At 53.4% G+C, this 13,778-nt stretch overlaps 1 protein-coding gene across 1 annotated transcript in view; it reads right to left on the bottom strand.

Annotated features, from left to right (window-relative positions):
• SF3A1 (splicing factor 3a subunit 1) overlaps positions 1–11,538 on the bottom strand; it is a 15,452-nt gene extending 3,914 nt beyond the window's left edge. The window contains exons 1-10 of the mRNA XM_015562890.1: positions 11,351–11,538; positions 7,170–7,377; positions 5,794–6,051; positions 4,522–4,596; positions 3,351–3,501; positions 2,847–3,040; positions 1,887–2,004; positions 1,425–1,610; positions 664–785; positions 317–562 (exon numbers count right to left, since the gene is read on the bottom strand). Coding sequence (XP_015418376.1) covers positions 317–562; positions 664–785; positions 1,425–1,610; positions 1,887–2,004; positions 2,847–3,040; positions 3,351–3,501; positions 4,522–4,596; positions 5,794–6,051; positions 7,170–7,377; positions 11,351–11,523 — 1,731 coding nt within the window. The 5' untranslated portion in view covers positions 11,524–11,538. The remainder of the gene's footprint in view (positions 1–316; positions 563–663; positions 786–1,424; positions 1,611–1,886; positions 2,005–2,846; positions 3,041–3,350; positions 3,502–4,521; positions 4,597–5,793; positions 6,052–7,169; positions 7,378–11,350) is intronic.
• Positions 11,539–13,778: the final 2,240 nt, after the last annotated feature.

A 13,778-nucleotide genomic window follows, 5' to 3' on the forward strand; every position in this document is an offset into this window, starting at 1 on the left:
GACACTGAGAGCCAAAGAGGCTGACCCTGACTGAGCTCCTGGAGAGGAGCCAGCGCTCCTCAAAGGCCCATTAAGCCCTGCAGCCCCCCTCTGCCCCCAGCCTGCTTTGCATCTGCCACTTGCCTCCCTCCCTGCTCAATCCTCCCACAGAGAGGAGGTCAGGCTAGAGGTTCTGACTCCCAATTAAAGGGTTCTCTGTATCTGACCCACTCAGCACTCAGGCCCTGCACTCAGGCAGTTGCCCTTCTCAGCCAATAGCATCCAACCCCAAGAACCACGCTCTACAAGACCAGTGACAAGGTGGCTGCTGGCTTACTGCCGGTGGCCGGGGCACGGAGGTGATGGGCGGGGCCGAGCTGGGTATATTGGTGGCTGAGGATGGAGGTGGTGGCTGCTGGGGGATTTCATTGGGCTTGCTGGGCCCGATTTTCTCTTTGGTATCATCTTCGGGCACCAGGCCCTTCGCCTTGTGGATGGCCTCGATCTGCTCCTGGAGGGTGATATTGGCCTGCGCAGCCTGCTGGGTTCGAGCCATGCTGCCTGAGTGGCCATCCCAGGTCACCTGCAAGGGAAAGCGACACCACAGCTTGTCAGGACACCGAGAACAGAGCCCCATGGGGGAGCCTGAGGGCAGGGAAGGCTCTAGGATAATCCAAACCCCACCTTTTCCTCCGGCTTCTGGATCTCCTCCTCACCGATCTTCTTACCGATGGCTGTCTCCTCTACACCGAAGATGTCGGTACGTCGCTCGGCCAACTGTTTCAAGCTGCTCTCGATATCCAGACCTGGAGAGAGACGGGACAGAAAGCGACTCTAAACCACGTGCCCTTCTGACAAGGCAGCAGCTCTCCTGGTGCAGGGTGGAGGCTGGGCCCATGGGACAAGGCTGACTGAGTCCCAACCCCGCATGCCTGTCCTCCGAGCCGGGGGAAGGCTGCCCCATCAGCTCTGAAGAAGCCTATAAACCAGAGTTCGTCCAACTCCTTGACGTATGAAAGGCAACTGAGAGGACAGGGTCACGTGAGTCACAAGTAGCAGAGTCGAGACTGAAAGCTTGGTCTCCTCCCTGCTGCTGCTTCTCACCCAGCAGTCACAGGAGAGCCGTGTCGAGTCTCATTCTAAGCCACAGAATGAGCACCCTCCCAGCCGGTCAGACCTGGCTCTGGGATGTCAATGGGCACATGCCATCCCTGTCAGGTGCCTGTCTTTGGAGGCGTCCTATCGACAGTCATTCTGCAAAATGGGGGGTCCTTTTGTAGGACCACAGGCTGTACATAACCTTGAAAGCTTTTGTGGAGCTCACCTGCTGCTTTCTATGTTTGCTTAAGGCAAGTTAACTGTAGTTTAGAGGTTCCCACGGGTCAAAACGAGTCAGGGCTGAGTCAGAGAAGGGGTGTGGACTGGGTGGGGCACCCCCACCTCACCTGGAGCGTACACCTCGTCGTCGCTCTGCTTCTCGCGGATGGAGCGATCTCGCTGCTCCAGCCAGCGGGGGTCGAGCAGCCCGATGCGCATGTGTTCCTGCATTTTGCTGGCAGGGATCTTCTCCCCCGTGATGGGGGACACGAGGTACTCATCTGGGGCAGGGGCTGGAGGCAGGGGCTTGGAAGCTAGAAGGGAAGAGATGCCTGAGTGAGAGCCCCGGCGGCAGCCTGGGTGAAGAGGGTGTGGTTTCACTCGTGCATCACTCATCCGTGACACACCGGTCAGTGCCACACGGTACCTGGCGCTGGGTGAACTGTCAGGGGGCCAGAGATGGCTACCCCCTGTGACCTCCGGTGAGGCCTGGGAGGGAGGGGCTACCGATGCCTTTAACAAGCCACCTCGAGCCATTCTAGAAACGGGCAGGTCTGAGGCGCATATGGGGGCAGGAAAGCAGGTTGTACCTTTGGGGTCGTAGTCCTTCCTGACAATGACCTGGTCTGGCGTCGGGGGCAGAGGCGGCGGCATGGGGGTCTCTGGGGGCGGGGGCACTTTCTGCCCTTCTTCTTCATCATCTGAACCCTGAAAAGCAAAGCCGTGGCGGGATTTCAAGAGGGGCCGAGAAGCCGCCTCTCTACAGCCGAGCCCTGAGGCTCCCGGGGCGGCAAGGTGCCCAGGCCTGCAGCCAGTGTCCATGTGCTAAGCCTCCGGGCAGCGACGCCAGCCGGCAGCCAGCCAGGCTGCTTCCTCGCAGCATGAATGGGAGTGCTGGGGGCCGCGGTGCTAGCACTCTGCCCAGGCATTTCCAGCAGCTGGCACCGGGCGGTCCCAGGAGGCCAAGGGCACTTAACATGCCAGGGAGGGGGGCAGGGAGCAAGTCAGCGCTCAAGGGTTGCTGCTCAGAGCAATGCTGGGAGGGAGAGAGAATGTCCATTCCCACAGACACAGGGGCCTTTCTTCTCAGACGGCACGCAGATTCTTTCTGAGGGAAGGAGAACGGCTTGGCGTGGAGCCTTGATGCCTGCCCGGAAGGCCTGGCTCCAAGAGGGTGGAGGTGGCCGAAAGGAAGCACAGGCCGCACTTAGAAAAGCTCGGGACCTGCTGATCATTTGGGCCGAAGCTGAGGGGTAGAGGGTTCCCTGGCTGAGAGCTGGCCTGGGTGGTGAGGAACGGGCCCTGGGCAGAGGGGGAAGGTGGCAGAACAGGCTGGCACAGCGTTCAGACCCTTGCTCGTGAATGAACCTTTGTTGCCCGAGCTGGAAAGGGGCTCTGTGCTGCTGGGTGCGGGCAGCTGCTTATTCAGGACCCACGCCTCCCTTCGAGGTTCACAAGGGGCTGGATCTCGGACTCTGGTGGAGAGCACCCCCTCTCCTTGGGCTCCAGGGACAAGGTCATCTCACGCCTGTCCAGGCCCAGGGACACACCTCGTCCATGTCTTGCACTTGGGTGTCCTGGTCCAGCTGGGAAGGAGGCTCCTCCGTCTTCTCCTGCTTCTCATCCTCTTCATCAGACTCAACCTCCATCTCCACCTCCTCACTCTCCCCGAACTTCTCATAGCGCTCCTGAATGAGGATCCGCGCCCCCAGCTCCTCCGGGGTCGTAGGGGGAGGGAAGTTCCCTGGGGGAGGGGGAGGGGGAGACGGACTCAAAGGGGAGCCTATGAAGGCCCATCTATCCTCTCTGCCGCGTGAGCTCTCTGAGGGCTGGGCTGACTTCTCTCCCATCCAGAGCCCACCCGGAGTCTGGCACCGTGAGTGTTCGTGGGACTAGGCTGAGTCGGGACAGTGTGGGAGGACTGAAGTCCTCTGGGAGCAGAGGGGAAAGGACACCGACACAGCCTCCGAGAAACACCCACACGCGCTCTCCCGGGGTGGCTCTCAACTCCTGGCTTCCCACCGGGCCGCAGGCCTCCCTCCTCGCAGACCTACCTTGCTCGTTGGGCTGGAAGTCCACCGTTTCCACCACCACAAAGTCATGCCAGTCAATCTGCGCGTAGGCCACCCGCTCCTTCTCCTTCTCCTCCTCCTCCTTCTTCCTCTCACGCTCCTGGAACTTGGCCCACTCCACGCGGTAACACACCTGAAGAGCCAGGACACAGCAAGGAGCTGAGCGGACAGGGTCTGCTCCTGATGGAGGCGGCACCCAGGGCCTGTAACAAGCCAGCACCTCCTGCAGAACAGGGAGGAGGCTGCCCTCCTACAAAGGGGGGCGTTGTGGAGCAAACTATGGCATCTGTGTCTAGTTTCAGCCAGGCCCAGAGTTCGGACAGGATGACAACTCGAAAAGCCACAGAAACCTTCTGTCGAGGCCCCAAGGCCAGCCATTTGTCCTAACCTTGGAGTTTTTTGCTCGAGTGAGCGAGGAGCTGTGTTCAGAGGAAGTCTGCGTGACAACCAAGTGCCCACAAGAGAAGCGGCCTCAGAGCCTGGGAAACAAAACATCATACGACCATCCAAAACAGCCATATTTGTTGAAATATGTACAACACTTCTCTAACAATTAAATATTTACTATCTCCTCTCATGAACAGCAGCAGCAGGAGATGGCAAATGTCAGCAGTCTCCTCGATCCATGTCATTCTGATGACTCCCGGAAGGAAGGACTTGAACCTATTCAGGTGCCTGATGACATGAAGTCTTGAAGATACTTACATGAAGGTGTCTTGAAACGTGTAGGCACAAAGCACTACAGTACATAATCATATCAAATGATTCTAGAAATGACCATTGCTACCCACAGAACAACGTATTTGTCTACAAAATTATTAAGCTACTGCTCTAAATGTAACAAGACCTGGGCCACAAAAGGCAGTCTCGAAGACATGCCTTCTGTCCTCAACCCTGAAAACCTGGGCTACAACAGGCACCTGCTCAGGAGTTGGCTTCTCTGAGGGTAGGAAAGAGGGAGGCCTAATGACGCTGAGAGCAGAGAGTTGGGGCACAGAATCCAGGTTCCTCGGCCTTTGTAGCGGAAGGGCCCTCTCCACTCCTGTGCCCACAACATAACAAGGCACTGCCTCGGAGATTATTCACAAACGTGAAACACAACCCACACAATCTAACTCCCGCATCAATAACTGGTCATAAAAAATGAGTTTACCTGGTCCAAAACTTCTCGGGGGTTCTCGGCCTCTTTCTTGAGCTTTGTAAATAAGCCTTTGGGCGGAATCAAGATCTGAAACACAGAAGTTATGAAAGCCACGGTCAGCGCAGCACAACCTGGGACAGGGGGGGCCTTCACGGGCTGTGGAGGGGTGCGGAGGGAGAGCATGGGAGTCTGGGTCCCAATCCCAGGAGTTATTTAACTTCTGTAGCTTCATTTCCTTCTACAAAAGGGCGACACCACTGACGTTGGCATTATCAGCCTAAAAGGCTGCTGTAAGAATCAGCAGGCAAGTATGCAAACCATGGCAGGTCACCCAGCACACGGTCAGTATGTAGCTACTTATTAGCTGACAGACCATGAGTGACTTCAACTCTTTGAGCCTGTTCCTGCTTTTAAAAAAGGGGAGAAAACACTTTTAGCTCATGGGTTCTTATGAGAGTTAAATTAGGTAATAGGAGACAATTACTACGGGCTTGCTGCTTTCTCAGGCCCTATGCGAGGCGCCTAAAAATGTAAATGTACTAAAAAGCAGCTAGCGCTGAAGCCGGTTTGGCTCAGTGGATAGAGCGTCGGCCTGCGGACTGAAGGGTCCCGGGTTCGATTCCGGTCAGGGGCATGTGCCTCGGTTGCGGGCACATCCCCAGTGGGAGATGTGCAGAGGGCAGCTGATTGATGTTTCTCTCTCATCAATGTTTCTGGCTCTCTATCTCTCTCCCTTCATCCCTGTAAAAAATCAATAAAATATATTTTAAAAATAAAAATTAAAAAGTGAAAAAATAAAAAGCAGCTAGCATGCCCGGCATGCATGGCTCAGTGGTTGAGCGTTGACCTATGAACCAGAAGGTCACAGTTCACTTTCCAGTCAGAACACATTCCTGGGTTGCAGGCTCCATCCCCAGTGGGGGGCGTGCAGGAGCCGAGCAGTGATTCTCTCTCACCATTGATGTTTCTATCTCTCTCTCCCTCTCCCTTCTCTGAAATCAATAAAAATATATATTTTTTTTTAAAAAGCAGCTAACAGCACGTGGCCTTGTCACACAGCAGGCACTCACCTAATGCAGTTATCAATCATGCTTTTCAATTTTCTTTAGAAACAGCAGTCAATGTTGCATTTAAGAGGGAAACCCGAATATAAACCAAGATTTCACACGGAAATAAAATGTTAACGTCCACCCAGGGGCCCCACAGAGGAACAGTCCTTGTAGACAGTGAGTGGACAGCATGCTTTCTGGGCCCAGCACCCCGGCCTGCACCCTGACCAGGCACCTTGGTGTACTGTTCCACCAGCTTCGTGAAGTAGTTGAAGAGGCTGTGCTGCGGGCGGAGGAAGTCAAACTGGTAGTTGCGCTGCTCTTTCTGCATCAGCTGGGTCAGAAACTGGCGCCCATTCCTGGCCACAAACTGAGCCGTCAGCTTCACCACGTCCAGGTCAAAGGCCGAGATGGAGGGGGGGTCTGCGATGAACTCGAACTCAGGAGGGGGCTCTTTGGGCACGATGGTCTCCTGGATCACCTGGGCTTGGACCTAAGATGCAGAAGACGTGTGAGCAAAGGGCACAGGAGTGGACTGGCTCCAGAGGGGGCTCTATGCCTCTGTTCATGGTGCGGACACCACTGGCACCTGGTGAGAGAGTCCTAACTCACAAGAGCAATTTCTTGGCCAACAGTGGCCTCAACAACCCAAAAGGCTTCCAGTGAGATCCATGCCCCTCTTTATCTCTGCTGCTGCCCTGAAATCAAAGACTAAAACCGGGGAGCAGGAGACCTGATAGGAACAGGGCTCCTAAATCCCAACCGAGGGCGAGAGAGGATGGAGGAGGCCCTCTGTGTGTGCAGAGGACCCCCCTGGAGGAAGGATTTCCACATTTGGAACCTCATCTGGTCTCCACCGGAACCACGAGGTGGAGAGAATGGGTACCATGTTGTAGAGGGAGGAACTGAGATAAGGAGCCTGAGGCCCGAAGGGTAATAAATTGCAACGCAAGGCCTCGGAGCCTACGTCAGCCTTTCCCCCAACTGTAAAACGAGGCACAACCTTTGCCACAGCAAAGGAGCAGAGAAGGAAAAGGGACCAGTCTAGGCCACACAGGAAGCAAATGTGCCAGCCCTTCCTGTCCCCACTGACAACCCTAATCACCCCTAGTCCTGGGCCTAGTGCTGAGGGGTAAATTGGGCAGGCCGGATTGGGGGGCGTGAGGGGGGGGGGGCTCGGAAAGTGAGATAGAATGATGGCGTAAGAAAGGGCCCCCAAAGCCTTGGACAAGGCAAAGCGAAGAGGCTGAAAGCACGCACTTTTCAGTCCTGACTCTGTGGTCGTGGGTAAATCACACTTCCCTGAGCCTCAGCTCTCTCAATTGTAAAATGATCACCTCGCTGCCCTCCTCGTGCAGCCCCCGGGGGTGCCAATGAGACAAGACCCCTGAAGCACTGAGCACAGAGCTTGACGAGCAGTGCTAAAGAAATGCCAGCTGTCAGCAGGACTTTGCTCTCTCAGCCTGTGTCTGCCTCTGGAGGATGGGGGGCGGGGGGGCTCTCCCTGGGTGACTGTGCAGTTTGGGTAGCAGAGTTCATTACTCTCCTCTCCCTCCCGATCCTGGCCTCCCTCTCAGGCCTGGGGAAGTGAGGGGAGGGGTTGGCTCCAACCTTCTGGGGCAGCTGCTGCTGGGTGGCTTGCTGCTGCTGCTGCATGACCTTGGGGATGGCGGCTGAGGGCTCCTGAGCCTTCCCCTCCTTGAACTCGCTGACCTTGTGGCGGTAGTAAGCATGGTAAGGGTCATTGGGGTTCAGAAAGTTGAACTTGGGATTGTTGATCTCGTTCTGTCGGATCCTAGCTTCAAATTCAGGTCCATTTCTAGAAGGAGGAGAAAAGAATTAATACCACAACCATTGCAACTGCCGAGACCCAGAACACGGCCCATTAAAGCCACCCTCTTGCCCCACCCATCACTCCAACTGGTCCGTCTCTCAGCACCGTGGAGGGCTTCCTCCAGACCCTGCCATCAGCACCAGGGCCATCTGCCTGCTTAGGCCTGCCGCAGGCTTCCTCTACCACAGGCCCTTCAGCTCCTCACTCCTGAAGCTCCCCTGCCAGTCTCGCCAAAACCCACCTGGACTATTACCTTTTTTTTTTTTAAGTAAGATTTATTTACTTTAAAAAAAATGTACTCACAAGGGAAGGCATATATTACTACGTCACACAAAAATCAATATGACTTCACTAATAAAAGGCAGGCTTAAAATTACACACAAGGAAAACAAAGTACTGGACTATTAAAGTTTAGCTCCAAGTTTGCTGGGCCAGAGGCCAGTTTTCTTAGTTAAAAAGTGGTTTACAGATGCTGCAAAGGTATTCAAGTTATCCTAGCACCAAGCTGAGACTTTGTCCTCTGGGTAACGAGAAGGATTAAAACAGCCACGCAAATGTGGACAATGAGACTTATGCCCTGTCCAAGCACCGCCTGCAATCACCGCACTCACAACTGGGTGAGGCCCAGTCAGGAAACACCCGAGGGCACGAACCTGTGCTGCTGGGTACGGCACACTCAGATGCAGGGAAGCAGTGAGACGGCGGGAGGCCTCCCATCTCTCTGTACCTGGGCCAGTTTCCTATCTACACCTCATGACCCAATTTGCCTGCCTTTAAAAACCTCAAAATAATGAAAAAGACTCTCTCAGAATGTCTAGGGAACGCTGATTTTTTAGAGTCCCAACAGTAATATTTCAAGGTGTCATACATACATGGTGGGGCAAAAGTAGGTTTACAATGGCTCCTATGGAAGATAATATAATAATTACTAAATAATAGAAAAACAAACTTTTGTATACTCACAACTGTAAACCTGCTTTTGCCCCACCCTGTATATAACACCCGTGTCAGTCAGAAAGTGCACTAACCTTAAAGACACAAGATATGGACATGTTCAAGTTTTGGGTTCACTACTGACGCAACAAGCTACCACACTTCTCTTTGACTCAATTTCCCATGAAAAGTCGCTCACGCCACCTTCTCTATCTCGAACAGTAAGATCACATGTATTAAGGAGATGCCAGCCTTCTTGAAGCATAGAGTGGCCTGCAAATGCGAGTGCTGTCACTTCTGTAAAAGTCAGAAGAGCTGTTCCATTAACAGTAGAGATGACTGGGTATTAGGAGACGGGACTTCCTCCATCGCTCCCCCAGCAGAGCCCAGCTCTCAGATGCCCCCCACACAGCCTGGCTGCCCCACTTCAGACTTTCACACCCTGGTCCTGTCGGTTGAAGATAGGGGCGCAGACAGGGAGCGGGCGATGCTGTGCTCCCGATGAGCCACCATAACCATCTGTGCCAGGGTCGGGGCAACACCCAGGCCAGCTCCTCCCCAAGGTGCGGTCACACTCCGTAGTGTGACTGACACCATGAGGTCTAATCTGACAGTGAACTAGTACAACTAGAACCTCACGCCTGAGGAAGCTTCTGTCCCACTCCTCACACAAGGCACACGACACACGAGGAGGGGAGTGAATGCAAACGCTGCCACAACGAGGCCACCACCCGCAGCGGACGCCGGGCAGATAAGGGGCGGCTGGACAGGGGGCTCCAATTGTCTCCTCTATCGCGGCCTCTGAAGCCGTAACCTCGCCCCATCTAGGAACAACTGACAGATTAAAACAGTGAAAAGGCAGCCATGTTTATTCTCAGCTCTTCTGCTGCTTCAGATTAGTTTAATGTTAAAATTGTCTTCTCTCACAAAAGAAATAGATTTCAACAGAAGAAGACAGGATTCTGACTCAACCCAGCTGGCGGGACTTTTAACGGTAATTTCCACTTCAGTTCCTTGAAAGGAAAATGCAGAGAAGGGAGACCTAACCTACAAAAACACACACACCACTTCTTTTGGGAAACCATATTGGTTAGTGATCTTTACGGTACGCTCTGCTCCATTAATCAGTCCGTGTGAAACGAAGGGTCCTGCATGTTTGCTGTATTCCAGACTGAACTGCTAGCCGTCCCTTCATTGCAATGTCAAAAAAAGCATGTGCGGAGACTTTATAAATGCCTACAAGGCAACATCCAGCCAACAACAGATCTAGAGATGTGGGTGTGAGGATTTATTACTTTTAAGGGAACTTGGACACACTCTGACTTCTGGGGCAGAAGAGGGTGACACAAAATTACTGGAAAGCTACTTGGCAAGCGTTTAAGAAATCTTTAAAATCCTCCTTCAGCCACACTATTTCCTTCTAAAGAAACAATCTAAACAGGAAAGTAAATGCTTGGAGACTTCCCCGCAACTTCGCCTGCCAAACTGAAATGGTGGAAACAACTTCGAAGGAAAAGATAGAGACGGCCAGTCAAGGAAGGCCCATTGCCTCAACTCGGTGCAGCGTCTCCCGAGCGGCCCATGCAGCCCCAGACCACGAAGCACCATGGGAAACGCTTATAACAAGCACTAGGGGAAAAGCAGGATGTGAAAGTTCCTCTGCTGCTATTACAAGGATCTAAAAAAGGACCCGAGGGCCAGAAGGAAACAGGAAAAAGTGAAAACGGCTGGCAGAAACGATCTGGTAGCGAGGTTGTGTCGATTCTTCCTCCAACACCCCTTTCCCATTTGGGTTTAAAATATGAGGGGAGAAGGGGAAGCAGGCGTGTTGCTCGGAGACATTATAAACATTTATTACGGATACACCGCCTGCTGTCCTAAACCTGACAGGGGCTGATGATGTTCAATCAAGCACAGAACAGCTTTAACCCAATACCCAGGTTCATCAAAGCCTCTGAAATGTGATGAGACCAAGCTGCACGGCACCAGCCACACAGACTCCCTCCCGTGTCATTCCCCTAGCAGGGTGGGAAAGGAATCCATCTATGAAGTAGACACTGTATGACTGAGGGCAGCAGTCTGCTCAGGACCAGCTGAGCTTCCATGCAAGGAGCTGTCCAGATTTATTGTGCCATCTCTTCATTTTTAAGTAATTTGGGTACAAAAAAAATTGCAAAGACAAACACAAGATCTGTAGGCTGGACGGGGCCTGCTGGCTGCTGAAGGAACACTTTGAAGACCCTAAACTAAGGGACGTGTTGACCTCTGGGGTCACGTGGCCATCAAGAGGATTCCATCGGAGGACGTGTGAGTGTGTGTATGATGGGGAGGGACTCGAGGAACTCGGACTGCCTTCCACGCCACCTGAGAAGACAGCTGACACCTGCACGAGGCCCCCGAACGGTGCCGTCCCCCTAACTCTCTATCTCACGCCTGCCTCATGACAACCCTGAGGGGCATCTCATTCCCCTCCCTCCTGCAGATGGGTCATCCGAGGCTCTGAGGTCCTCGCACTACGAGAATGATCAACCCTTTTTGTCTTCCTCAGGCCAGTGGCTTAGACAGAGACACGCTTACTACGGGTGACAAAGCCGCATCCGGACATGTCCTCAGGCCTGCTGTGGAAACACAGGTTCCTGGTGACTCTGGGGCCTGTGTGACTCACACTCCGCCACCGCCACGCTGTGTCAGAGGCCAGTCCTGACCACTGCCCACCTCACCGCCACGCTGTGTCAGAGGCCAGTCCTGACCACTGCCCACCTCACCGCCACGCTGTGCTTTTAGATGAGCCAATGGGCCTACACTGAGAGTGCTTCTCTATGCGGATCAACCTGTGGCCTGTGTCCCTGGCAGGTGAACTAACTGCTCAGATGACTTGTGCTTTCAAAGGTGCACTGACCATGAATGTCAGTGGAGTCCCGCCTGACAGCACCTCTCTAAAACCTAGTGTGAACCTGTGTGGACTCAAGAGCTGCTGGCGCTAAAAATCCATGTGTAAGCCACAGGAGCAGAAGAGCTAGGTTACCTGGCCACGAAGCTGGCAGTCTTGTCCACGATATTCCTGACCTCTGGAGGCGGGTAAATGATCCCCACCACGGGCTTGGAAGGGGTGGAGTCCTCCTTTGAAGATGCATCCTCTTCCGTGGGCTGTGAGAAAAGGAAATAAAGTCTTGAAGTTCCTGGTTTGGGGCTGGACATACCTGAGCACCAGGCTCTCCCTCGGACTTCCTTCGGGTCAGAACCTCTGCTCCAGAAGAGGGTTCCTTTACCTGCACTGTGCTCGCAAGTAAAAGCAGCTGCAGCTTTTCTGCCTCCACCAGCTAGACCAGCGGTCACCAACCTTTCGGACCTCGCGGACCACCGGTTGGCGACCGCTGAGCTATACTGTGTCCATGACACCAGGGGTCTGCATTTCTACTAAGTGCCCAGGTGACTCAGATGCAGGTCTCGGACCACATTCTGAGAAGCCACGTTCCAGAATCCAGAACATGGGTCCATGTTCCAGAGCAAGCGATGTGCCCGGCATGGGATATTTAGTGACTGCTGAATAAATAAATACAAAGGGAACTCCTTCAGGGCAGCTCCTTCTGCCTTAAAGCCTTTTCTCTCTGCATCCACTCCACAGTCTTAACTACCAGTCAACGCTCAAATGTGTTGTGAAACTGCACTGGGCATTCAGCATTAACTCCCCGTCAGTTCCAAGTCTTTCCTCGCTGGTCTTTCTTAGTAAACGAAGGGTCAGGTCTCATCTCAGAAAAATAAAGTCTCTCCCCTGCCCTCATGTTCCTTCCTGCTACTGCCTTCTCCCCCGCCCCTCTTCCTCTGCCAAACATCCTGAGTTCTCTCAGCCTTAGTTCCCACTTCCTCAGCCCCGACTTGGTCCTCATCCATTTCAAGTGTTTTTGCCAGCTGCCTATGGCCAAGTGCAGCGGTCTTTGGCCGTCTGGCCGTATGACCAATGCCCACTCCTTCCCAAAGCTCTCCGCCCAACTCCCAGGCCCCATTCTCACCCGCCTTCCCTTCTTGCTCACCGTGCCCCCCAAGAAACCTTCCAGGTTTCTGTTTCACCTCCTGCTCTATCATGTTGGGCACCCCCAAAATCCTGTTCCCGGTTCTCTTCACAGTCTTCACTCCGTCCTCAGGCACCCACAGCCCCCTCCAGCCTGAACAATCCCACCACATGGATGCCCCGATCACTCTGCAAGCCGGAGCTTCAGATCGATTGATTCCCGGGCACTTTTGTCATCTGTAACGGCTTTCCTCGTGAATGGCCAGACAGGCACCTGGTCAACCAGGCCAGAAACGTGGTCCTCCTCCTCCTCCTCCCCCCTCAGCCTCCAAATTCAGTGACGACAGAGGAGGTGCCATACACTTTACATACATTAACTTGTATCACCCTTACGAGAGCCCTATGAGGTAGGTAACTTGATTATCCCCATTTCACAGATGAGAAAACTGAGGACTAGAGCGCTTAACTGGCCCTTTGAGCAATACACACTTGTGGAATATTCACGGGTATCCGGCTCCTTACTAGCTTACGAGCAAGCTCTCCAAGGCAGTTGCTGTGCCTCATCCACCCCAGTAACATGGGCTCCAGGCTCCGTGTCTGGCTTTGACTGAGTACTGAGTGGATGCAGGAGAATTAACATTCAAAGCTGTAACTCTGCAGGCTGGGAAATTAGAAATTACTGGGCAAATTACTGGGGGCCGGTGGGCCCAATTGCCACAGCAGATGCACGGGATCGGTGTTTCTCCCAAACTTCAATGAGTCACCTTGGGATCTTGTTAAAAATGCAGATTTCTATTAGAGGAGCCGGGGTGTATTTCTTTCTTTTTTTGTTTATTCACATTTTAATTTTTTTTAAAATATATTTTATTGATTTTTCACAGAGAGGAAGGGAGAGAGATAGAGAGTCAGAAACATTGATGAGAGAGAAACATTGACCAGCCGCCTCCTGCACATCCCCCACTGGGGATGTGCCCGCAAACCAGGTACATGCCCTTGACCGGAATCGAACCTGGGACCCTTCAGTCCGCAGGCCGACGCTCTATCCACTGAGCCAAACCGGTTTCGGCCACATTTTAATTTTTTTAATTTACTGTTTCAATTACAGTCTGCATTCAGTATTATTTTGTATTAGTTTCGGGTGTATAGCATAGCGGCTAGATACTCATATACTTTACAAGGGCCCCCCCCATATTTCCACCTGACACCATACATATTACAACATCACTAACTATATTTCCTTTGCTGTGCTTTACAGCATTTCTAATAAACTCCCAGCGGACGCTGAAGCTGCCGGTCCGCGGACCTCACTTTGAGAACCACGGTTCCAGCGCGCTGCCTCCTGGGACTTGTAGTCCCTCCAAGGCCTCCTAAGCGGCCGCTACTTCCAGCGAAAGTGAGGCGCGCCTAGGCCTAGGCCTAGGCCCGGGCTGCCGGTCCCGGGGAG

Source organism: Myotis davidii, unplaced genomic scaffold (assembly GCF_000327345.1).
Source record: "Myotis davidii unplaced genomic scaffold, ASM32734v1 scaffold478, whole genome shotgun sequence".
Classification (NCBI taxonomy): domain Eukaryota; kingdom Metazoa; phylum Chordata; class Mammalia; order Chiroptera; family Vespertilionidae; genus Myotis; species Myotis davidii.